This window comes from Haliotis cracherodii, unplaced genomic scaffold, assembly GCF_022045235.1.
Source record: "Haliotis cracherodii isolate W230 unplaced genomic scaffold, xgHalCrac1.p SCAF_11, whole genome shotgun sequence".
Taxonomy (NCBI): domain Eukaryota; kingdom Metazoa; phylum Mollusca; class Gastropoda; order Lepetellida; family Haliotidae; genus Haliotis; species Haliotis cracherodii.
This window is the reverse complement of record NW_027266266.1, coordinates 21,337,461-21,364,412: the sequence shown is the minus strand read 5'-3', so window position 1 is coordinate 21,364,412 and position 26,952 is coordinate 21,337,461. Positions and strand designations below refer to the sequence as shown.

At 41.3% G+C, this 26,952-nt stretch overlaps 1 protein-coding gene and 1 pseudogene across 2 annotated transcripts; one reads left to right on the top strand and one right to left on the bottom strand.

The window, feature by feature from the left end:
- LOC139454932 (uncharacterized) overlaps positions 1–10,921 on the bottom strand; it is a 35,735-nt pseudogene extending 24,814 nt beyond the window's left edge.
- Positions 1,538–26,952, top strand: LOC139456327 (potassium voltage-gated channel protein Shaw-like). 2 transcript variants are annotated; one of them, XM_071237965.1, is made up of 4 exons: positions 1,538–1,710; positions 12,816–12,862; positions 13,982–14,811; positions 24,869–26,952. In XM_071237965.1, the coding sequence occupies exons 3-4, from the start codon at positions 14,371–14,373 to the stop codon at positions 25,766–25,768; spliced, it is 1,341 nt and encodes a 446-aa protein (XP_071094066.1). In that variant the 5' UTR covers positions 1,538–1,710; positions 12,816–12,862; positions 13,982–14,370; the 3' UTR covers positions 25,769–26,952. The 2 variants fall into 2 exon arrangements, with proteins under 2 accessions (XP_071094066.1, XP_071094067.1); XM_071237966.1 differs by having other exon boundaries at positions 1,538–1,714.

Sequence of the window (26,952 nt, the reverse complement as noted above, 5' to 3'; positions counted from 1 at the left end):
TCGCATTTTCGCATTTGCGGCCTTACACAACCAAGCAAACAGTGACAACATTAACTAGTGCGACAGGGGCGTATGCTTTCATGGAGGTTGGACATACGAAGTGTTAACAAAACCATGTCCTTGAACATCGAATCCTAAAATCGTGGAACCCTATGCTATTTCATTAAACTGTTTACTTTTCATTCTTAATGGTAGTTCATTGTGTTTTTTTAGGATTGCATTTAACAAAATGAATTTACTTTTGATTTATTTTGTTATGAAGGATGAGTGAGTGAGTATGGATTTACGCCGCTTTTAGCAATATTCCAGCAATATCACGGCGGGGGACACCAGAAATGGGCTTCACACTTTGTACCCATGTGGGGAATCGAACCCGGGTCTACGGCGTGACGAGCGAACGCTTTAACCACTAGGCGACCCGACCGCCCCTATGAAGGATGAGTGAGGCTTGATCCCCAAAACGCGACCAAGAATGGACTCCGATTCTTCAATAGAGTATTGACCCAGGATGTCATCCTCGTGAGTGATCGATCACCCAACCACGGGTCTAACCTTATACTCATATTCCAGCTATATGACGACGGTCTGTAAATAATCGAGTCTCTACATGACAATCCAGTGATTGACATCATGAGCATCCTTACAGGCAATTGAGAGACGATGATATGCAGTCAACCAAGTCACCCAGCCTGACCACCCGATCCATTTGGTCGTCTTTTAAGACAAGCATTGGTTGCTTGGGACCTATATTCTTGCATGGAATAATTTTTACGGGGTTCGTGTTGCTTAGGGGGCGGTGGGGTAGCCAAGTGGTTAAAGCGTTCGGTTGTCATGCTGAAGACCCAGGTTCGATTCCCTACATGGGCTTAATGTATGAAGCCCATTTCTGGTGTCCCCCGCCGTGGTATTGCTGGAATATTGCTAAAAGCGGTGTAAAACCACCATCACTCACTTGCTAAGAGTGAGTGAGTAAAGTTTTAGCAATATTCCAGCAATATTAAAGCGGGAGACACCAGAAATGGGCTCCATTGTACCCATGTGGGAAATCGAACCCAGGTCAAGGCGTGATGAGCGAACGCTTTAACCACTAGGCTACCCTACCGCCCCTCCTGTTGCTACGAGAAGGATGGTGATGTTTGTGGGGCTACCTTTGTAGCGCTATCTTTGGAGGAAAAAAACTCTTCACTTTTATTTAACAGAACCCCTTGTCTGCTCCCCAAGACCATACATGCAGTTGGGTAGCCTTGTGGTTAAAGCGATAGCTTGTCACGTTGAAGGCGGTTCGATTCCTCACATAGCTCAGAAGTGTAAAATCCATTCCGCCATGACATGCTGAAAAAACAGCATGGTTCATTATTCAGATATACAATAAAAATCTCTTTTATTACCCAAGTTTTCCAGAGCAAGTAAGAACCTCATTTGCATATCAAAGGCATACGTATTACAGCTGGCAAAATTATCCATGAAAAAAGGTCACGTGATGTAGCAGATGTTGTAACCTAGATTTGCTGTGTTTGTCAAACGGTGTATATATGGTTGTATTGTCAGCTGCGAACATAACATTGCAGTCTGTCCGTTGGAGGTGTTCAGAAGGGTATGCCACTGTCTGACACGTGGAGGTATGGTAACTGAGCATTATCCTAGAGGATCGGAGTCTCTGTTTACTGAGGACGAGTGAACAAGAACAGCGACAAGGTCAACCGTAGAACAGTAGGTATCATACTCTTCGATATACATCACTGAAGTCTCTGATGGCGTTTGTGTTATTGAATACCCCTTTCTCCTTCGCCTCCACTCTGTCTCTTTCTCTGTCTCTCGTTTTGTCATTCTTCCCACATACCCACTCCCCCACCCACCCACCCCCACCTCACACACACACACCTTCGACCTACTTCTGTTTCACCCTGCCTCTTGTCTCTCCTGTCTCTGACTCCGTCCTCTCTTTCCGTAAATAAATTCTCCTTTATCCTTCCCTACACTCTGTCTCTCTCTGTCTCTCTCTCTGTCTGTCTGTCTGTCTGTCTGTCTGTCTGTCAAACTGAAAAGCAGACGAATTTTGAAGAATACTGTGGACAGTATTTGCCTCTCCTCAAATTAACATTTAAATGTTAGCATTACAATTTTAAGGCAGAAGTCGTATTAAACATTGTGTTCAGGGAGGTGAATGTGAAAGCGTCGCGTTCACTTGAGGGAGTGAATTAAATTTTAACGTCACATCGACATTATTTCAGCTATATAGCGACGAGAACAAATTGACATAAACAACTGATTCATGAATACAAAGCTCTCTCTCTCACTCTCTCGCTCTGTCTCTCTCACTCACTCGCTCTGTCTCTCTCTCTCTCTCGCTCTCTCTCCCCTCTCTCTCTCACTCGCTCTGTCTCTCTCTCGCTCTCTCTCCCCCTTCCTCTCTTTCTCTCATATGAAACCACTGCACCACTTGTATATTGAAGTAGTTTGTGTAATATAGTGAAACAGGATAATATGTAATATACATGTAACGTCATCACACCTTTTTTATGTCAGGCAGTGGGTTATTTCGGTATGCCCGTGTCTATCTATGTGTAACGGATAACGCATACGAACAGTATAGTGTTGTGTCAGTTGGTTAGTGGGCGTTGATAACGTTACCGAAATCCTTGTCAGTGTTGTGTCAGATGGTTCGTGGGCGTTGACCCCGTTGAGGAAGACCTTTTGTCAGTGTTGTGTCAGACGGTAGGAAAACCTTATATCAAATACTGGGAGCAAATACTAGTGAGTGCAACAGTAATAGTAGGAGTTTTAGGAGTAATATCATGGGTCGTAGGAGTAGTAGTAGTAGTAGTAGTAGTAGCAGTAGTGGTCATAGAGGTAGTAGCAGCAGTATTGGGGTCGGCGAGGCAAAAGAAAACCTTTTGTCAGTGTTGTGTCAGACGGTAGGAAAAGCTTATATCAAATACTAGGAACGTAGTTGAAGCAGTAGTAAGTGCAATAGTAATAGTAGGAGTTGTAGGAGTAATAGCATAGGTCGTAGGAGTAGTAGTAGTATTAACAGTAGGGGGTCGTAGAGGTAGTAGCAGCAGTAGTAGGGGTAGTAGCACCATTGTGTATATTCTAATCCACAATCCATAACTAAGGCGCCGCATTTCGCTGTGCAGAGTTATGTCTCTTTGAGGTGAGGTGAGGTGAGGTGAAATGGGGTTTAACGTCACGTCCAAGATTATTGCACTTATATAGCGACGTGCATGCACGTGTGTGTGTTCGTCTGGATGCTTGTACTAGTCCGGACTGATGCCGATTTATAGTGCTAGCCCACTGAGATACCATGCCGCAGTTTAACATGAATACCCCACTCAGACACAGTATACTGACTCCGAGCCGACCAGTCCTTGTTTTAGCCCCTTAATGCCGAGCGCCAGACAGGGTAACAACAAGTACAATCTTTTAACGTCTTTTGGTATGACGCGGCCGGGGATCGAACCCCGGACCTTCTGCTCTCCGGGCGGACGCTCTACCACTAGACCACGGAGACGGTCATGTCTCTTTGAGCTCGTCAGAAACCTATGATCATGGGTTGGAATCCCGGTTCGCCGGGTTGGATTATGTTTCTTGGATTGTCAGCACCATACCTGTGCTTGTGGGTTTTACCGTTTGACACCTGCATCACTTTGGGCTTTCCTCCGTCATAAAGCTGACACGCCGTGGTAATAACTGAAATGGTGTCCAAAGCGTCGTTAAACCAAACCCACTCACTGTCCATAATATAATGCAACCCCGTTAATCCGTACAGGCACATTCATGTGAAATCGTCCCGATTTACACCTTTCCAAATTATCGAATCATTGGTCCACAGTAGTGTCCCTTTTATTGTATGTACATGTTCCAAACATTAATCATGTGGATTGCGGGGTTTTCGGGCAAACACGATTATATTCTGGCAGACCATCATGGTACGTTTTAATGTGGACTATATGTCTATGTACATCCCTGTCCTTGTTACTGATATGGTTGATACAAGTACATTACTATCGATTACACGTGTGTGTGTGTGTGTGTGTGTGTGTGTGTGTGTGTGTGTGTGTGTGTGTGTGTGTGTGTGTGTGTGTGTGTGTGTGTGTGTTCGGAGATATCCGATATTTAAGCTCTAGCCCACTGAGAAACCATGCCCCAGTTTAACATGAACACGCCACTCAGACCAGTCCTTGTTTTAGCCCCTTAATGCAGAGTGCCAGGCAGGGTGACAACAAGTCTCATCTTTTTAACGTCATCTGGTATGACGAAAGCTCTACCTCTAGACTACGGATGCGGTCATGATTACGTACGTGTTACTATTGACAAGTAGAGATTGCTGCCGAGCATCAACTGTTCCCCGCCATATAATGTCATATGCAGAGGAAAGAAATGTAAGCAATGGGAGGAGAGGATTGGTGTAAAGTTCAAATTGTTTGTTGTTGACGTAGTTATGATTGGAAAGCACCATAAAAGAAACAGTGTCTTTAAATGGTCAGCACAAGGAAAACCAAAACAAGAAAACACATAACTGGGCCGAACTTGGCAGGCAGAACTTGGTGTATACCCAATTTTAGTACCAATGATAATTTTTTTAAATTGATTACAAGTCCTCTATAGATAGCACTTCAAATGTGGTGGACATCTAAGACCTGCATCACATCGGATTTTCCTCCCACATCAAGCTGACACACCGTGATATAAGTGGAATACTATTCAAAGCGGCGTTAAACAAAACTCACTGACTATCTCATTACCCTTGGGTACGGTTCCGTTTGGTTAACTAGGTGTTGTTACTTCCGGTTTAGCCAATGTTTAGAAGAATGTTACTATGTTCAACTCAAACATCGTGGATTTATCATGCAACCGTCATATGTTTATGAAGGCAATTGCAAACTACAGAACTAGACCAACCTGTTGATTGCCTATGTATCCAGAAGCAAAGAACATATATGGGTGTATAATCTCTGCCGGAATATAACAAAAACTGTCAAAACAATAAACCATGCAGAACTCTAAACAGCCGCATGAAACGGTACATTACATACAGTGAACTACTTGAAACAATACTGTGCTCAACTCCGCATTGCAAGCACCACACATATCATTATAAAGACAACTAATTACAAAATCCTCACATCAAAACCGGTTGTTTTACATGTGTTGTTTATTGAACAAAGTCATACTTTATAAAGCCTGGTATTTAATCGTCTTGAACAATAAGTTGCAATAGCAGTGTGAAGGGAGAAAGCTTGAGGGCGCGTTACAGGCTTGACCTGAATTCCTACCTGGAACCTGTCTTGCTGACTGCGCCATACTACGCCTATAACACAAAGAGATAATCCCTCGATGCGCAAAGTTTATTCTTTATTCAAAATATAGACCGTTAACTTTAGAGAAATGAGACGTATTTCCCCTAAAAAAATTAGCTATTTTAAAAACAAAATGAACAAATTGCATGGATTATCTACATTGCGAAACATGACTAAGTCACAGAATACGACGGGAGATTGGTTAAAACATGTCCATGTCACTCTCATTTTATTTTAAAAACTCAAAATGTGTTTAGAGAAACCAAAATGGCGCTCTCCTGCAGTCAAAAACAAATTAACCTTAATACTTAACCCAATGCAAATTGTATTGACACAGTTCTTCTTTTAAACAGTATCACATCATACAAATACCTATGCTCATACATGCAGAAGCTATTATAAGTTATCATAATATATATATTGTACGGGCATTTGATAATGGCTTTCATGTGACATAGTCTGTTGTTGAAAATAACCGTCAGCTGCGACAGCTGTCATTTCATCACTGATTGTCATTGATCCACAATGGAAACATTGTGCATCTTGACATATGGATGAAAACTATTCATATATTTGCCTTGATAATTGTAATATGAGCCAAAATACATTATGCATATTAAGATAAAGCGATATAAATATATTTTTAAATATTCACAATATTCTCCGTTTTTATCTGTTTTAAATATGTTTGGCTAGACTTGAAAATGTCCTCCACATCGTCATGTCTACCACAACACTCCCCGACAGCCCACCGCGGCTCCGAAAGCAGAAAACCTGATCAAGCACGACCCGAGCAAGAATACTCTGATGCACTTTAAAATCTTCGTAGAAAGAGCACGCTCGATTGTATATGCAAAGTTGTGAAATTTAGACGTACATATGACATTTGCTTTCATTTTTAGCAAATTGTCCTGAACCTTGAAGATAGGGATGTAACTATGTATGTGCATACCACATGGCCAATGACCCATAGAATGGCATTTTCCGTATGTTTGTCGTGAGGGATAGTAGTATATGGAGTGCAGTGCTTTGACATAATCAACATGGTTGTTATTCTGAGATTGCAAAACTTGAAGCAGATCCCTTGCGTTATTGAGAGACCGATGGTACTAAGTCTGCTTGTCTCAAATACTTTCTGTAAATATAAAGAAAGCACTTCCTTCATTGTATCAGGACCACGGTTAATCTTTAAGATTTGGATTTTGGTGCACTGGATCTCTCTTTTTACCGATTTTATGGTTCTTTGGAACCGAGTAGAGAAGAGGAATGGAGATGCCATCAGGGGGTAAAGTTACGCCAGAGGTTGATAGTACTGATTGGTGGGTTGGCAGATCTGTTTCTAAGTTCATATACTGGCCTTATGTGAGGCATGATTTGATATGTCACTTATAAAACAGTCTTTGATCAAACAAGTATTGTAGTGATGCTTTACATATAGTAGTTGTATTAGTAGAGGTATTGTCAGTGGGAACAACTATAAACGTTTCAGAGTTTAGATGGCTTCTGGTTGGGATAGAATTATTTTTTTCCAATTCTGCTTCCTCATTTTCAGTTTGTGCATTCTGCCAATGACAACATGACGCACTGACTTAATCCTGTTAGAAAGACATTCAAGGGGTTTGTCGTCTCATTTGGCCCACGTCTTGGCATACGCTTCGACAGCATTCATAATGATTTTAGAGTTGGGATCCCAATTGGTAGCAGGCTATTTACGATATTTTTTACCTGTCCTATGTGATAAAATGACCAGCAGGTGGGTAGTTGGTTTCGTGGCAGCCACATGTGGTGGAGTTTACATCATGCACTGCGACGTCCACGTTCCGCAAGACGTTTCTGTAACTGAACGAGTTGGATGAAATCGTATTCGCATAAGAAAATGAAACTGTTGGTGGTTCCTGATATTTCAAATATTATGCGACATCTAGGGAATCTGAGTTTTGTCAAAGAATGCTTCCTAAGTTTAAAGCATTCCCTTGTTTGCAAACTAGGGAACATGCGTTCCTTTCTCATTTAGTGGAATCCGTTTCTGGTTTGGTTAAAGGAATATCAAGAACTACACTCTCCAGCCAATATTGTAGGTCCAACCATCAGACAACATTGCTGAAGTGTCTTTCAACGACACAGAGTTCATACTTGGTGCAGTGCCCAAATGGTTGCTGACGGAGTGGAAACAAATCTTCCGAATCAATTGCACCAGTTGTCTTTCATCTTTTCTTGTCGTTTCATGTTTCTTGCTTGCGGCAGCGTCTTCGGGATGCAGGACTCCAAACATTGACATGTGAGTTCATTTGTTAGAGAGAGTGTCAAAGTCTTTTATTTTCTGCTAATTGTGATTATGTTTCGAGTATCTGATATAAACAATGTTGATCCTTGATTAAAAGAAACACCCCACGCCGATTAAAAGCTATCAACCATCTCACCGAGCCTGAACACCAAACCATATTTTAGCGTCGCCCACGACAAGCATAGGTTACTGGGAACAGTTTCTAAACCGGAATATCCACAGGGAGATGAAATAACCTTTATGTATTCTAAAGAGCATATTCATGAATGTGAAAGATATAAATTACTTTGCGTGTCTGCGGAATCAAAGTGTTTACAAGAACGGGTCTTAGTTGTTGATATTGTCGTGTAGAGTCATGTCCCTGGATCATCTTAAATTCTTCTTTGGGGCGGTCGGGTAGCCAAGTGGTTAAAGTGTTCGCTCGTCACGCCGAAGACCCGGGTTCGATTCCACAAATTGGTATAATTTGTGAAGCCCATTTCAGGTGTCCCTGCCGTGATATTGCTGGAATATTTCTAAAAGCGGCGCAAAACCATACTCACTCAATCACTCACTCACTCTTAAATTCTTCAAATCATTTTTAGCTTTGCGCGTAGAAATCATGAACGATACACACTCACGACCTGTGCAACTTCGGGTTTTTTCCCAGTTTTAACTCACAAGCTTAGGTCTACCTGAACTACTGTTCAAACGATGACAAATCTAAGTCAGTAACTGCAAAGTTCTTTTTTCTAGCAAGTTTAGTCATTACTAGTGACAAAACTATTTTATATTTGCGGTAAAGGCTCATTTATTATTATTTATCGCAGGACATAATGATGTCCTGAAAATAATCTGCGTCTTCTGATTTCAGAGAAAACAATCTTTATCTTGAATGAGCCACAAGAAGTATTTTGTCCCTAACAATAGTTCCAGGACCCTTCCCTCCCTCGAATTTTAAATGGTCGTCCCCTGAGTGGGCAAAAGAAGAATTATTTAAAGTCCCCTGAGTGGGGAAAAGAAGACTCATTTAAAGTCCCCTGTTTATAATGATATCTTGTATGTTACTTCATTGATCGTGTGACAGCTCCAGTACTCTTCCCTCCCTTCTCCCTCAATTATTAAATGGTCGTCCCTTGAGTGGGCAAAAGAAGAACCATTTGAAGCGTCCTCTTGATGATGATAAATTGTATATTACTTCATTGATTGTGTGAAACCTACCTCATTATTAGCGAACACCTGGTTTCATCGTTGTATATAATTTCACAATGGGATAACATTCATGACGTTTCGCCAGTGATACTAATCAGGCTATCTCTAATACACTGATGTTGTAATTGAATTTATTCAATTATTTTTTTAAAATCATTCAAATGCTACATTAATGATACATTTACTGTATAATATATAACTATGATTTGCCACATCGCTTCAATGTACTGTTTTGTGAGGCAAAGGATGGTAATTGGAATTGATTTATTAACTGATAAGGATGAAGGTTCAATCTGCCCAAACCACGCATAGTACGATCAACATTTAGCTTGACGCTTTGACCTAAATATATGGTCATTCTTTCTCTGCACTGAATTTCCAAATTTAAAAAGAAAAAGAAATTTATTTCTAGATCTACCACATGTGTCTCGGTCTCACAGATTAAGCAAACTCCTTAAAATGACAATTGCGTAGGTCGATGCTCATGATGTCAATCACTGGATTGTCTGGTCCAGACTCGATAATTTACAGACCGCCGTCATATACCTGGAATATTGCCGAGTGCAGCGTTAAACAACAAACAAAACAAAACACTTAAAATGATCAAGGAGGGGCTTTCTTCACGTTCATAGAAAGTAGTTATGGGGAAATAATGCCATGTGGATTTTCAAAACATTTTGCAAGCTCATAAAAAGAACCAAGAACCAACCACTTTATACACCACTATCCCACACGGCAAAGTTAGTTAAAACGTAATTCCTTCATCCCTGGGACATTTGTCACTACAAGTGGTTACCATGGTTAAATCACTATTTTCAATGATCGGGACGATGTCAAAAATGAAACCAAATGCCGATGGATAAGGATACGATCACATTTTCGCGAACACCTGGTATTATCACTATTTGATGGTGATTCATTAACACATGTGTCGCTATATTGCTGAAGTAATGCTGATACGACGCTGAATTTAAACTCACACACTCATTAACACATGGTCATGACAGTCGGAATCGTACAATGGACGTTGCCTTTAGCAGAGGTGAGGTGAGGTGAAATGGGGTTTAACGTCGCGTCCAAGATTATTGCACTTATACAGCGACGTGTATGTACGTGTGTGTGTTTGTGTGGCTGCTTGTACTAGTCCGGACTGATGCCGATTTGTAGTGCTAGCTCACTGAGATACCATGCCGCAGTTTAACATGAATACCCCACTCAGACACAGTATACTGACTCCGAGCCGACCAGTCCTTGTTTAGCCCCTTAATGCCAAGCGTCAGAAAGTATAACAACAAGTACCATCTTTTAACGTATTTTGGTATGACGCGGCCGGGGATCGAACCCCGGACCTTCCGCTCTCGGGGGCGGACGCTCTACCACTAGACCACGGAGGCGGTCCCTTTAGCAGAAATGTCTTATGATTCAGGAGAGGGTTGTGTCGCTTTGATTGTGCATGCAGTAAAAACCTCGTTTACTCGAACCCTGTAAACCCGATAGTTCAGGACGAAGTAGCTTTATTGAAACTGCTGTCTATAAACCACACAAGCACTATTTCGACATACCGAAAACGCGATGCTTCAATGTCCATAACAATGTAAGTTTCAGATATAAAAAAACGCTGAGCAAACCCCAATGCCTGAAAGGCCTACAGTAACACGTGTCGGAAACACGTCACAGTTTATTCCCTATCTCCACTCTACACAACTAATAGTTCTGTGTATACAAAACTAGTGACGCTAACAAAAACTAAAAAGTGGTCGATGGCGCCCTATATAAATATCTATACTAATGAAAAAAAAATATTCTGCGTCACCAACATAATATTTGGTCGTTCGTTTGATTTATCATTACAAATTCAATTACAGAACCTCTACCTGGTAACAGGAGCCAGAGCAACACGCCCTAAAAGAGGGGTGGAATAACAACTCAATTATGAATATCAATATCGGTTGTGACCACCATTTGCATATATACAAGTGAGGCAGCGGCGACGCATTGAAAACATGAGATGATTGAAAAAATGTCAACCAAAGCTTGGTCAAATTAAGCTAGCTTTACTGACTTGTTTCGACGCCTGTCGTGGCAGCGCTTCCATCTCATCCCTGACGTGTTCTAGGGGGAGAGGTTTGGAGAAACAGTCGACCATGATAGTGCAACAATGGTACACTGCCTCAAAAAGTATGTTACAACACGTGCACCATGTGGGCGGGCATTATCCTGCTGCAAAGTGACTTCACGTCAATGCATTTGCACAAAGAGAAGAACATGATCACGAACGATGTCGCCCCGTCAGCGTACGCCTTTTTAAACTGCCATTTGCAGTCAGATGTGTTTTCCCATGAGTTGTGATGTTAACCCATACCATAACACTTCCACTCAACGTTGGGTAACGCAAGTGTCGCCAAATCGTTCGCTGGACGCCTGTAGACCATTGCAAGACTACCAGAGCAGTCCAAGTTAAGCCTGTAGACCATTGCAAGACTACAAGAGCTGTCCAAGTTAAGCCTGTAGACCATTGCAAGACTACAAGAGCTGTCCAAGTTAAGCCTGTAGACCATTGCAAGACTATCAGAGCTGTCCAGGTGAAGCCTGTAGACCATTGCAAGACTATCAGAGCTGTCCAAGTGAAGCCTGTAGACCCTTGCAAGACTATTAGAGCTGTCCAGGTGAAGCCTGTAGACCATTGCAAGACTATCAGAGCTGTCCAGGTGAAGCCTGTAGACCCTTGCAAGACTAATTAGAGCTGTCCAAGTGAAGCCCCTAGACCCTTGCAAGACTATCAGAGCTGTCCAAGTGGAGCCTGTAGACCCTTGCACGACTATCAGAGCTGTCCAGGTGGAGCCTGTAGACCCTTGCAAGACTATTAGAGCTGTCCAAGTGAAGCCTGTAGACCCTTGCAAGACTATTAGAGCTGTCCAAGTGAAGCCTGTAGACCCTTGCAAGACTATTAGAGCTGTCCAAGTGAAGCCCGTAGACCCTTGTACGACTATCAGAGCTGTCCAAGTGAAGCCCGTAGACCCTTGTACGACTATCAGAGCTGTCCAGGTGAAGCCTGTAGATCCTTGCAAGACTATCAGAGCTATCCAGGCGAAGCCTGTAGACCCTTCCAAGACTATTAGAGCTATCCAGGTGAAGCCTGTAGACCCTTGCAAGACTATCAGAGCTGTCCAGGTAAAGCCTGTAGACCCTTGCTAGACTACCAGAGCTGTCCAAGTGAAGCCTGTAGACCATTGCAATACTACCAGAGCTGTCCAAGGAAGCCTGTAGACCCTTGCAAGACTATCAGAGCTGTCTAGGTGAAACATATGAAACAGTATACTGTCAGTCTTATCTTCCGAAGCCTCAGATGTTTCGATGAACATAAAAAATGTCTGGCAATTTCTTTTTGCGCTATTCCTCTTCCTGCAGCATACCCACGGCGCGCAGACGTTGATTTTACATCTACCCGTGGTGTTGTGTAAACGTTTTTTTTCCGGACAAACAAACGTATTTTATTAGGACCTGATAGCTTAACAATCATTGTGTTATTTCACATTTTAAGATACGTGTGTGAGTATCATGCCCCCAACAAAGACGCAAACATTCAAATTGTGCGCCGTGCATTAAGATACACGTGTAAACTGTGAATCACGACCTTAAAGTCGAGGAGGTATCTTCATGAATATGTAATGAAAGATGTTTTATTTAATTACGGAATAAATTTATTTTTTATTGAACTTTATATTAAACACAGTTATTTTTTTCCCGTCAGTATAAATTGAATAATGCCAAAGAGCTTTGAAGTTTATTGATGAAAATCACTCTGATGGATCGCGCTTACCATGTTTAATCAACATTTTTTAACATATTTTGTGTGGATCAAATGTGTCTTAAAAACATGTTCGCAGTGAGGTAAAACGGTTGCTTAATTTAAATGATTTTTTTTTTCAGTAATGCTTTATTTCGTAACAGATGTACCTGTATCCATTTATGTTTTGTCTTTAGTTATTCCCTTTTTTCCTTTCACGGCATCAATTCCATCTGATCAACTTTCTTTTCAGACACGTGCGTTATATGAAAGAGTTTCCAGACAAAGTAGAAGTGAAAGGTAAGGTTTTGGTTTCAAGAAAAAATTACAAATTTGGAAAATTATGGAAGAATATTAAGAAAAATTGAACATTTCCGTACAAAAAAAGTAAATATAACACGTACACGCCAGAAAATAACCAGTCTCGAGTATCCACCGAAACTGGTTCCATTGCGCATTAAAAGCAAAATAGGAGAGAACATAATATGAAGGGATCCCTGACAAGAAGTAATGACACCAGTTGTTCGCGAAAAGGGTCATTACGAAAAATATGTTGATGATTTCTGGTGCCGAAATTAAACAACGCTATTTACCTTTGTCCTTTATTTTGAAGCTAACACAGTGCTTTTCGTCAGTTTAAAATAAACCTTATCAATGATGTTATGCGCAACTTAAGATCTATACATACGAATTAATGGAACATACTCGTATATATTTAATATGAAATCAGTCTTGAAGGTACCGATTAAAAAATATTGTAACAATAAGACAAGGAAGAAGAAACATTTCGTATTCACTAATGTCAAGATTATTAAAAGTACTGATTAAATATAACGTATATAATAAAAAGAAGCAGATAAAATGTGAAGAAGAAACATTTCGTATTAACTAGTGTCAAGATTATTCAAAATACTGATTAAAAAATAACGTATATAATAAAAAGAAGCAGATAAAATGTGAAGAAGAAACATTTCGTATTAACTAGTGTCAAGATTATTAAAAATACTGATTAAAAAATAACATATATAATAAAAAGAAGCAGAAAAAATGTGAAGAACCATTTCGTATTAACTGGTGTCCAGATTATTGAAGTTACTGATAAAAACATAAAATATTAATACAAAAATTAATATAAAATTCCTGACTCATCAGTACTGAGTAATATATCTTTGTAAATAAATATATGTTCTCAACAATATTATTTGGAGTGTGAGGTTTCTTCACTAAAGAATTCGTACTTACTGGGATTTCACTGTGTAGAAATAAACGCTGTTGTTTACGCGAAACAGCTGCAATACCCCTTACATACTTTCCCACTGCCACACCGTTGTTAACAAGAACGTTTATGTACATACAATATTGTTCAAATATCAACTCTCATTGATGTTAGACCCTAATGTTTATTTTCGTTCCTTACAGGCGCAAGGACTGTGGCAAGTATCGACACACTTAAACTAATCATCTGCCAACATGTGGAGCATTTAATTGATTCCTCATTTTCTTGAACAATCAATCATTTGTGCAATTAACTATGTAGCGCTGACTACAGTTATATACGGTGGGAGGTTCTCGTCGCCTAGATGGCATATTTGGATCGGTTTCTCAGACCATCGAAATCTTTTCAGACTTGGGAAAGGTTGGAAGAACAGTGCTGCGCTCTGATGTTAATGAACACGTAACAGAAGCTTATCGTTGTACATCATCGCACATAAGTTCTAGACTCAAAACACGTTGAAACGCCTGTATGTTAAATGCGGATGTTCAATAAGCATGTAATCCATGACTCATCCAGTCTTTGTTGATCAGCGATGGATACAGTGAACATAAACGTATCGGGGAAAAAATTCACAATCCGAAAAAGCGTTCTGCTACGGTTTCCACAGACAAAGCTTGGACGTTTGACCGAGAAATGGCCGGAATACAACCCCGAAGAAAACGAGTACTTTTTCGACAGAAACCCCAAAGTGATGCTGTCAATTTTCGACCTCTACCGCACAGGGGAACTGCATCTTCCTAAAAATGTTTGCAGTTTTACTGTGAAAACTGAACTGGATTTTTGGCAGATTGACGAATCGTTGATATCGGAGTGCTGCTGGAAGATGTATACAACGACACTTAAAGCCAAGGCTGTGATTGACGTGATAGAGAAGTCCCTGAACGAACACCCCTTCGTCAACAGAGAGGAACTGTCGACGAGGCAGCACCTTTGGATGACCATGGAGTTTCCACAGCATTCCATAGTTTCTAAGGTAACGTTTATGCTATATTAGTGGGGCAGACCGACTGAATATATTGTTTAACTATCTGACTGATAATACCTGCTCGATTATAAATGTTACTGACAGAACATAACATGACCACATATTAGTGGACCAGACAGAGTGCAATATATTAACTATCTGACTGATAACACCTGCTCTATTATAATTTTTACTGACAGAAGATAAGAGGACAATATATTAGTGGATCAGACAGAATGCAATATATTGTTTAACTATCTGACTGATAATACCTGCTCTATTAAAAATTTTACTGATAGAACATAACATGACCATATATTAGTGAATGAGACAGAATGCAATATATTGCTGATCACTGATAATATAATACTGCTCATTTATAAAGTTTATAATGGCTATGAGCCACATGTCTAGACGTTCAATTTGTTTGATGTTTAATCCGCACTCAGCATTATTCTTGCTATATGACAGCTGGCTTGTATAATGGAGCCTGTACCAGGCAATCCAGAGTTTGATATTTGTTATTTACAAGCCTCCGTCACATAACTTGGCATATCGTTATGTGAGGGTCAAATAAGTTGTATTATTTTGTTCAAAATATTTGAAATACACATCATATTTGGCAATATATATATATATTATTTTCATTTCAATCATTTCATCAGTGTTTTATAATGTTAATGTAAATAAACGAACATACAAATAGACAAGCAATCTTGTAGCGCTACCTGTAGATATAGTAAAAAAAATAATCAGTACTCCTGATCGTATTATGATATGAAATCTAGCATGCAGATTTAATTACTTCGGCTGGATAGCTATGTTTTATTAAAACTCCCCAATATCGAATGTAGTCCTATTTTTATCTTGAATTGTTATACCAAGGACAGGTGGTGATGTATGTTCATCAATCTTTTAGATATAGCCTTGGCATTCACAACTCTAAGTCTATTTTACCCAGTGCAAAAACAGCTGATGATCACACATGTGCGTGCTATACACTGTGTAGTGTAGAATCGACCACACCGTGAATAATCTTTAAACGAGACATCTGGCTCATTTGTCAAAATATGAATTTGTATGTAACGTCATTTTATATTTGATTGCAAATGAACATAGAACATGGCCTTAATGGTCGGGCAGGTACATCCTCCTACCTTGCTGATAAGATGTGGAAGTCATTGATGGGCAGGCAGGTACATTCTCCTCCCTTGTTGGTAAGATGTGGAAGTCATTGATGGGCGGGCAGGTACACCCCCCTTCCTTGTTGGTAAGATGTTGAAGTCATTGGTGGGCGGGCAGGTACATCCTCCTCCCTTGTTGGTAACACGTGAATGGCCTTGATGGGCGGGCACGTACATTCACCTCCCTTATTGGTAACACGTGAATGGCCTTTATGGGTGGGCACGTATATTCTCCTCCCTTGTTGGTAACACGTGAATGGCCTTGATGGGTGGGCACGTACATTCACCTCTCCTTGTTGGTAACATGTGGAAGTCATTGATGGGCGGGCAGGTACATTCTCCTCCCTTGTTGGCAACACGTGAATGGCTTTTATGGGCGTGCGGGTACATTCACCTCCCTTGTTGGTAACATGTGGAAGTCATTGATGGGTGGGCACGTACATTCTCCTCCCTTGCTGGTAACACGTGGATGGCCTTGACGGGCGGGCACGTACTTCCTCCTCCATCGTTGGTAACGCGTGAATGGCCGTGATGGGCGTTCAGGTACATTCTCCTCCCTTGTTGGTAACACATGGATGGCCTTGATGAAGGTGGTCATGCAGACATTAACTTCCTTGTCAGTAATACAAGGATCATAAGGTGGTCATGCAGGCTTAAACTCCCCTATCAGTAACACAAGGATCATGAGGTGGACATGCAGGCATAAACTCCCCTATCAGTAACACAAGGATCATGAGGTGGGCATGCAGGCATAAACTCCCCTATCAGTAACACAAGGATTGTGAGGTGGGCATGCAGGTATAAACTCCCCTATCGGTAACACAAGGATTGTGAGGTGGGCATGCAGGCGTAAACTCCCATGTCAGTAACACAAGGATCGTGAGGTGGGCATGCAAGCTTAAACTCCCATGTCAGTAACACAAGGATCATGAGGTGGTCATGCAAGCTTAAACTCCCTTGTTAGTAACACAAGGATCATGAGGTGGGCATGCAAGTATAAACTCCCCTATCAGTAACACAAGGATCATGAGGTGGGCATGCAGGCATAAACTCCCCTATCAGTAACACAATGATCGTGAGGTGGGCATGCAGGCATAAACTCCCTTGTCAGTAACACAAGGATCATGAGGTGGACATGAAGGCATAAACTCCCCTATCAGTAACACAATGATCGTGAGGTGGGCATGCAGGCATAAACTCCCCTATCAGTAACACAAGGATTGTGAGGTGGGCATGCAGGCATAAACTCCCCTATCAGTAACACAAGGATCATGAGGTGGGCATGCAGGCATAAACTCCCCTGTCAGTAACACAAGGATCGTGAGGTGGGCATGCAGGCTTAAACTCCCATGTCAGTAACACAAGGATCATGAGGTGGTCATGCAAGCTTAAACTCCCTTGTTAGTAACACAAGGATCATGAGGTGGGCATGCAGGTATTAACTCCCCTATCAGTAACACAAGGATCATGAGGTGGGCATGCAGGTATAAACTCCCTTGTCAGTAACACAAGGATCATGATGTGGGCATGCAGGCATAAACTCCCCTATCAATAACACAATGATCGTGAGGTGGGCATGCAGGCATAAACTCCCCTATCGGTAACACAAGGATCATGTTTTGGCCATGCAGGCTTAAACTCCCTTGTTAGTAACACAAGGACCATGAGGTGGGCATGCAGGCATAAACCCCCTTGTTAGTAACACAATGATCATGAGGATGGCATGCAAGCTTAAACTCCCTTGTTAGTAACACAAGGATCATGAGGTGGGCATGCAGGCATAAACCCCCTTGTCAGTAACACAATGATCATGAGGTGGGCATGCAGGCATAAACTTCTCTGTCAGTAACACAAGGATCATGAGGTGGGCATGCAGGCATAAACTTCCCTGTCAGTAACACAAGGATCATGAGGTGGGCATGCAGGCATAAACCCCCTTGTCAGTAACACAAGGATCATGAGGTGGTCATGCAGGCATAAACTCCCTTGTCAGTAACACAAGGAATATGGGGTGGGCATGCAGGCATAAACTCACTTGTTAGTAACACAAGGATCATGAGGTGGGCATACAGGCATAAAGCCCCTTGTCAGTAACACAAGGATCATGAGGTGGGCATGCAGGCATAAACTCACTTGTTAGTAACACAAGAATCATGAGGTGGGCATACAGGCATAAAGCCCCTTGTCAGTAACACAAGGATCATGAGGTGGTCATGCAGGCATAAACTCCCTTGTCAGTAACACAAGGAATATGGGGTGGGCATGCAGGCATAAACTCACTTGTTAGTAACACAATGATCATGAGGTGGGCATACAGGCATAAAGCCCCTTGTCAGTAACACAAGGATCATGAGGTGGGCATGCAGGCATAAACTTCTCTGTCAGTAACACAAGGATCATGAGGTGGGCATTCAGGCATAAACTTCCCTGTCAGTAACACAAGGATCATGAGGTGGGCATGCAGGCATAAACTCCCTTGTCAGTAACACAAGGATCATGAGGTGGGCATGCAGGCATAAACTCCCTTGTTAGTAACACAATGATCATGAGGTGGGCATGCAGGCATACACTCCCTTGTCAGTAACACAAGGATCATGAGGTGGGCATGCAGGCATAAACTCCCTTGTCAGTAACGCAAGGAATATGGGGTGGGCATGCAGGCATAAACTCACTTGTTAGTAACACAAGGATCATGAGGTGGGCAGGCAAGCATAAACTTCCCTGTCAATAACACAAGGGTCATGAGGTGGGCATGCAGGCATAAACTCCCCTGTCAGTAAATAACAGCGACAAACCCCTTTACAAATCCATAAGAAATTTCTGCCAAAAGCAGACTGAGTCGCTGTTACGATTCCGACCATATCATAAGCATGTGTTTATGAAACAACATCAAATAGTGTTGATACCAGGTGTTCTCGAAAAGGTGAGCGTATCCTGCCCCACCTGTAGCACCCGTCACAAACACATGCAAAGACAGTCAATTGTTCCCCTAACAAAACACATGAACATATGGTAAAGTCAAAATAGGGAATTGGAACAGACATCATATTTGTGACTGATGCGTCAAATGTGGAAATGTCCTCCACATGTCTACCATCAAACTTGTGAAAACTTAAAGGTTTTAACCTTGATCAAACTACTTCTGAGCAAGAGTTGTATGACGCTTTTTGAAATCTTGGTGGAAAAAGCATGCTCGGTTGTACCGTTAAAGTTTTGAAATGTAGACACCATGGGCTGGAGCTGCCGGAATATTGCTTGACATGAAGGGGAACTTGACTATTGGAAAGTTGAAGTCATACCTCTTGTTATACAGTCATGTCGAGAGTCTTTGGTCACTGAATCTTTATCCACAGATCAAAAAATGAAACAGATGCAGCGGTCTCACTGGTCTACTGCCCATGGATCATAAGAATTTGGCAAGCTGGCCCCAAAACACATTAATAATGAGAAGATTCCAATGATGGCAACACAAAGATCATGATGTATGTGTGTGTGAGTGTGAGTGTGTGTGAGTGTGTGTGAGTGCGTGTGTGTGTGAGTGTGTGTGAGAGAGTGTGTGTGAGAGTGTGTGTGTGTGAGAGAGAGAGAGAGAGAGAGAGAGAGAGAGAGTGTGTGTGTGTGTGTGTGTGTGTGTGTGTGTGTGTGTGTGTGTGTGTGTGTGTGTGTGTTGGCGGGAGGAGGGGGGGGGGGGCGAAGTGGTTTGTGGGTTTTAATCCAAAACAATTCAATAAATTGACCCCGTTAATTCTTGAAACAAATACTTATGCTTAACACAACAACACACCCACACACCCACACACCCATGCACACACCCGAATATCAAATGCTCGGTCCCCAAACGACGGCGAATGTCCTGTAGTCACAGTTCACGCTCTTTGCACCATCCCCTCACAGTGGGCGAATTTAATCTGCTATTTATCATAATTACATATCGTCAAGATATCCATATTAATTTGTGATATTATTAAATATTAACATAGAAATATGTTTATGTACGTATAGCTAACACAACGGGATGTTATGTTGATGTGACAGATGTTATCTTTAATAACAGAAGATATTTGTAAACGTCCATGGTAGATGAATGATAACTAATTAATAAAATGTCAATTAATCTTTTCATTATCATCATCATCATCATCATCATCATCATCATCATCATCATAATAATAATAATAATAATAATTCTCCGAAAGGTTCTGGGTGGGTTTGTCCAGGCAGTGCTTCCTGGGAGTTATGATGGCCTTCGTGTAGGCAGTCACTAGGGCAAAAATGGGGCCATATGAGAATGCATCCGACATAACTTTGGTAACTTGGGCTGGGTAAACGTCAAAATCACATCGTTCGTAGTATTCAATGCTGACCAAGGATTACACCGTCGAACGCTATTGATATCAGAATAACATATACTGTTAATATTTAATTTTTAACCGTTAAGTTGATCATAATCCTTTAATTTTGAGATGAATATATCAAGAACAGTTGACTGATGCACTTAATTACTAACATGACCATTTGAAAAATATATATGAACAATATCAATAAAACATAATGTAAATATCGTTATGACGTCATCGCAATGATGATGTAATGCATGATGTCATACTCGATTGTTCATTCTATCTTGTCAAATATGACCTGACGCAGTTGAACAGATAACAAGGGCATCTCTGTGCTCGGATGAAGTGCGTATATAACACTATGACCTATCTCTGCCGGGAGAACACAGACATTAGATTGAGCAGCTGTGACCAGGTATACATTGATAAGTCCGTAACAACAATGCCGTTTACTGAATATAATGATTATAGAAATAAGTTTGAAGTGCACTGCACAGTACTGAGTTACAGCAGTTTCACGTCTACCAACTGAAGTAAGATTCATTACAACAGAACACAAATGCAACCAAAATGACTACAATAGCAGCCCGTGGTGACCTCGGGTAACGATATAGGCCACCGGCAACCTATGCAGGTCGTAAGAGTCGGCCAAATGGATCGGTGGTGATTCTCTGTGACTTGTTTGATGGCATTGTATACCAAGTGTGGGGGGCGATGTTCATGATATCAATCACTGGTCCAGACTCGATGTTATACATACCACCGTCATGTCGCTGGAATTTTGCCAACAATGGCTGAACCCGACTGGTGTAGATGCTTTTCTCCTGGTGGTGTGAAAAAATATAATGCTTGTCCGACAGTTCATTCTTCAATTTCGTCTTCGTCTTCTTTCAATCTATTGTTATATTATCTACAAGGTAAAAAAAACACATGATACATATCTGTCAGTGTCAATAAAAAGATCACGATACATTCATTGACAACTGACATCGAGAGAAGGCTACACAAAACATAAACATGAGAAAATGTACTCATCGCTCGGCGGATAAAGCTAGATTCAAAAACAGTAGAGTCATTTCTAGAAATGGACATTGAGCTATGCCATTTCGGAATGTACACATCATTAAGGGATTGTGCAAAACGGCGTAAAAATGATCTGACATGTCTGTGTATTGTGACTTAACATAACCATATCAATATTTGTACAGCAAATATTTAAATTTTGAAGGCCAATTCTTTTTCATGGCTGGCATACCAAAGCGTCAATTTACATTTTCTTCGATATCTTGTACATCGTATTATTAATATTTCGACACAGTATTTATTTTGTCTCAGATAACTTGATAGCTTGATATATGAATTGGAAGCCTTCCACATTCACTATATACCACTATATTCGGTGTGTTAGGTATGACGCCCAAAACCTTTTTACATGACAATGAGTAAACCTTTTTACTTCGTGAATCATCAACGAAACTCATCAAACATTATCAGAACTTTTATTGAATTCGACATATAAATATGTGTCATCAGTTTGACTTAATATAAATTTGAAATATTACTGTCGTGTATTGGATTGCGACATAAATATTTTCCCTTGTTGCAGTTAGCTGTTACTTGATAACCTTGAATGGGTCCAAATGTTTACACAAAAACATAGTGTGTTAAGTATTTGTAAATGAAAGGTCAAAGTGCCATGCGATTAACTCTTGTGAAATACTGCTGGGAACAGCTGATCAATCATAATTAATTGTCCAATTGCAGAAAGTTGCCCTCGTTAGTAGTAGACCGAATTTAATGTGCTGGGATTTCCTGTGTGTTATGCAATCAGGAACAGTGATTGATTCACAAACACTTAGCACAGTGCAGTAATAACGTCAGTACCTTAGGTGCAATGACACGCATACTTCAGCCACAAGGAACGAAAAAACAAGATACAAATACAGAAAACGCACACTCGCAACTGACTGAAAAGATACAGCGATGCTAACGGGTGTTCGCGAATCTGTTGAGCATGGTGTATCCTAACGCTATTGTGATGCGTGAACGTGTCCTGCCCTAACGCTAACGTCATATGTGATGATGCCCTACCCTGACGCTAACGTCAAGGGTTAAGGTCATTGTTAAGATTCACTTGACTTAACGAAAGATTTTATCTCATTCATTAAATCAAGTTTGAAACAATCCAAATTATATCGTCTTATGTAGCGTTGTTAATCACGTACGTATATAATGCAGTACTTGAATTGAAACTTAAGGTGGCATTACATATCAAGGATGGGCACATGCAGTGATACCTCGCTATTCCGTATGTTACCGTTCCAAGTAAAATTATCCGTATAAGCAAACCTCTGAATAGACGAGGTATTGATGCTTAGTTTGTTTGCTTGGTTGTTGTTTAACGCCATACTCAGCAATATTACAGCTATATGACGGCGGTCTCTAGAAAATCGAGTTTGGACCAGACAATCGAGAGATTGATATCGCGAGCATCAATCAATGCAATTGTGAGGCGATGACAGGCATCAACCTAGTCAGCGAGCCTGACCACCCGATCCCGTTATTCGCCTTTTACGACAAGCATAGTGGCCTTTTACAGCAAGTATGGGTTGCTGAAGACCTATTCTACCACGGATCATCACGGGCTAAGCCATGCTGCTTTAAATATATATGAATATTCCCAAAAAGCTCTGGAAGGCAGGTTCTCCGGATTACCGAGGTTTCACTATACACGTGTTGGGATTTAACCGGTACGCTTTACTTTTTGAAAAAGTTGATTAAAATGGAATGATTACTGATAATGAGTACGAGGGTTTATAGAACATGGATGGGTAACCAATCCCAACTCTCATTTCTGACCAGGAGATTTACACCCTGTGGGATGTATCGGTGCTTACGTCATCGATCACGGGTTTTGTCTGGTACAGATTACAAAGGTTTACATTATACGACTGTCATATTGTCGCGTACAACGAAATCCAATACGCAAGCATCCATGCCCAGTCTGTATTTGTTTTTACAGCATTGATCACTATTTATTTTTAGTTCACGCTATATTGCTTTATCGACCACTGATAGCTTATATATGTCCCTGGCGTGTTATATATCTACAGCCAGAGGAAATACTGACTCACTAATGCAATTTGTTCTCGTCGCAAGGTAACAAGTTCTTGTGTTGAGTTTATGTGGTTGAAGGTTAGATAACATCCAGTGTTTTTGTGCGATGTCATGTCTGTTTAGTCGCTCACGCCCATGGAGACTTGAAACATATGACAGACCCGTGAAGATTCCGGGGTAGAATAGGTCTTCAGCAACCCATGCATATGCTTGTCGTAAAAGGCGACAAACGGGATTGGGTGGTGAGGCTCGCTGACTTGGTTGATGCATGTCATCGATCCCAATTGCGTGGATCGATGCTCATGATGTCAGTCACTGGATTGTCTGGTCTCGATTATTCACAGTCTTCCGTTATATAGCTGGAATATTGCTGAGTGCAAACAGACAATAAAACATATGACAGCTTTTCAACCCCCAAAGGGCGTCTAGACTCGGACCATGTGACAGTCCCAGCAAGCTTGACTTAAATCCTTCATACACAACATTGTCAGCTTGCTCAACTTTTAAAAATCATTTAACGTAAAATGTAGAATAGTGAAGAATATTACATGGAATTTTCACTGAAATAGTCCTGCAATATGACGACTTGTATTGAGGCTGGGCCATACAATCCAGTGATAATATATTATGAGCAATGGTGCACACCGTCGGGGAACGGCACAACGCTGTTAACAACGTCGCCAAACCTAACCACACGATCCATTTAAGTCAGTGCCAGTGGGTGAGGTGTGAAAACTCCATGTAAAGGTTATAGTATCGCGCATTTGTTTGCATTTCGTTAATTTCTTTGAATGTATACCATAAAATGTCCGGCCTTTCACGACGAAACGCTGATTGAAAATATTAGCTGTGAGCAACGTTTGTCTTTCCATGAAATGTGTATAACATGTCCGGGCTCTTAAAGACCCGTGAAGATCCGGAGTAGAATAGGTCTTCAGTAACCCATGCTTGCTGTAAAAGGCGACTATGCTTGTCGTAAGAGGCGCCTAACGGGATCGAGTGGTCAGGCTCGCTGACTAGGTTGATGCATGTCATCGATCACAGTTATGTGGATCGATGCTCATGATATTAATCACTGGACTGTCTGATCAAGACTCGATTATTTACTGACCGCCGTCATATAGCTGGAATATTTCTGAGTGCAGCGTTAATTTAGTCCTTAAATTGAAATGGTCCCATGAGTATTGACCATTTTCCCTCTTTAATCAGTTGTGAAATGATCCACTCTTCATACGAGATACTGAAAACCCCCAAAGATATTGTGGAACGTTTCGAAGAGGCGAGGAGACAAAGCGTACACTCGTTTACATCACTTTACTTAATTTATGGAAATGATGTAAAGATCGTTATTTCCATGTTCTTTACAAGCTTGAAAATATTGTTTTTGTCCTCCAGTAAATATATATAATCCTCGTGTATCTCCAGATATGGTTTACCATCTACATGCTCTTCGTATCAATGGTCGTGATCATCGCCTGTCTGTACACCATACCACAGCTTCGGGAGCCTTTGAGGAAAGAGGATTCCCATCTTGCATCCGGCTCCATCCTAGACATGCTGCTGAAGTCCGAGATGAAAGGCACCATCTACAGGCTGGATCTTGCCTGCCTCGTTTTCTTTACTGTGGAACTGCTCACCAAGTTTACCATCTGTCCCGAAAAGAAACGATTTTTTAGTTTTGGTTTAAATAATCTGGATGTAACATTGACATTAATTATGTGGACTGCGGTCGTTTTGGATCACATTCCTATAGTTGAGCACGTACATATTGCCCATACTGTTTTACGGGCCATGTTCTGTCTTAACGTTTTGCGTATATTCCACCTTGGAAAGTCGTCGAATGTTATGAAATTGTTGATATTCACACTGAAGGCGAGCTTAAGTGCGTTTGGTCTGCTTTTGGTGACATTAACGATGGCCGTGGTTATATATGCCACTCTTGCTTACTTTGCAGAGGTAGCTACCAAAGCAGACACATTCAGCAACATTCCAATTGCAATATGGTGGACTGTCGTTACCATGACGACGGTTGGTTATGGAGACATTTGCCCACAATCCTGGGCCGGATATGTGGTGGGTGTTATTTGCTCTTTGTCCGGAATTTTACTTATTGCAATGCCCATTGCCATCATCGCGTCCAATTTTGATGCTTTCTATTCCAACATGCCAGCTGCCGAACAGCGAATTCGAAGAAAATGTCTCAAGGAGATCGAGGATGAAAGGTTGAAATTAAGTTACAATAGTGGCGCGGGTCCCCAAACATTACCGCTGAAAACAGACCAGTATTATCAACCGACTTATGTTCCAACTGATGATGAATTATAAATCTTGGTATCTCTTCTGGTAATTCTTCTGCAGTTAGAGGCGCGGGGGCGGAGTAATTAGAGCCTGGGACCTTTTTTTTATCTCACTTGCATCTTCAGGAATATTTGGAATATTATGGACCATTTAGTTAATTTAGAAACCTGTGAAGATCCGGGGTAGAATTGGTCTTCAGCAACCCATGCTTGTCGTAAAAGGCGACTATGCTTGTCGTAAGAGGCGACGAACGGGATCGGGTCATCAGGCTCGCTGACTTGGTTGATACATGTCATCGTATCCCAATTGCGTGGATGGGTGTTCATGATGTCAATCACTGGATTGTCTGGTCCAGATTCGATTATTTACAGACCGCCGTCATATAGCTGGAATAGTGATGAGCGCGGCGTTAAACAACAAACAAACAAACAAACAAAAATAGTTATATAGTTATAGTTATATACAAGAGTGGGTGAGCTTAATTTAACGCCACTTTAAACAGTGTTCCAGTTATACTGCAGCGTGTCAGCTTGATGTGGGAGGAAAGCCCTAATATATGCCGATCGTAGACGTTTACCTCTTTGGTGAAACCCACGAGCAAGGGTATGGTGCTGACAAACCTTGACACATAATCAGGGCGAGCCTGGATGATAGGGTTCTGGCGTGCCCAAGGGACGCAGCTCGAATTGCACAGGGAATTGTGGCGCCTTTGACGACTGGGCAACCCGTGCCCCCTGACATAAATGCGTCAACGAGAATACATCAAGAACATTTACATTAGAGACTTTAACACATCAAACACACGGAACTTACCATTGCTACATGAATATTTGCCTGAGCAGTAGAGCCCATTTTCAATCATTATTTTGCGCTGTGAGAGCAACATGGGGATGTAAACGTGAAAACTCGGAAGTTTCAGCTTAAATTATTTTTTGAGCAGTATTTTTAAACATTGGGGCCTTCCATGCCGAGTTACCGTCTCATCTACGCCCAGCCTTTGGTCTCGAGAGGTTGAACAAAGAAGCGTTTACTATAAACGGGAAGACATTATGGAACAAGTCGCTAATCTCTGATATTTTTTATTTCCTTTTACATGATTTGTTCTTGAAAATAATGGAACAAGCTAATTATGCCGCATGTTTCACAAAAAGAAGATTACTCAGTGGGTGCACGCACGCACGCACGCACGCACGCACGCACGCACGCACGCA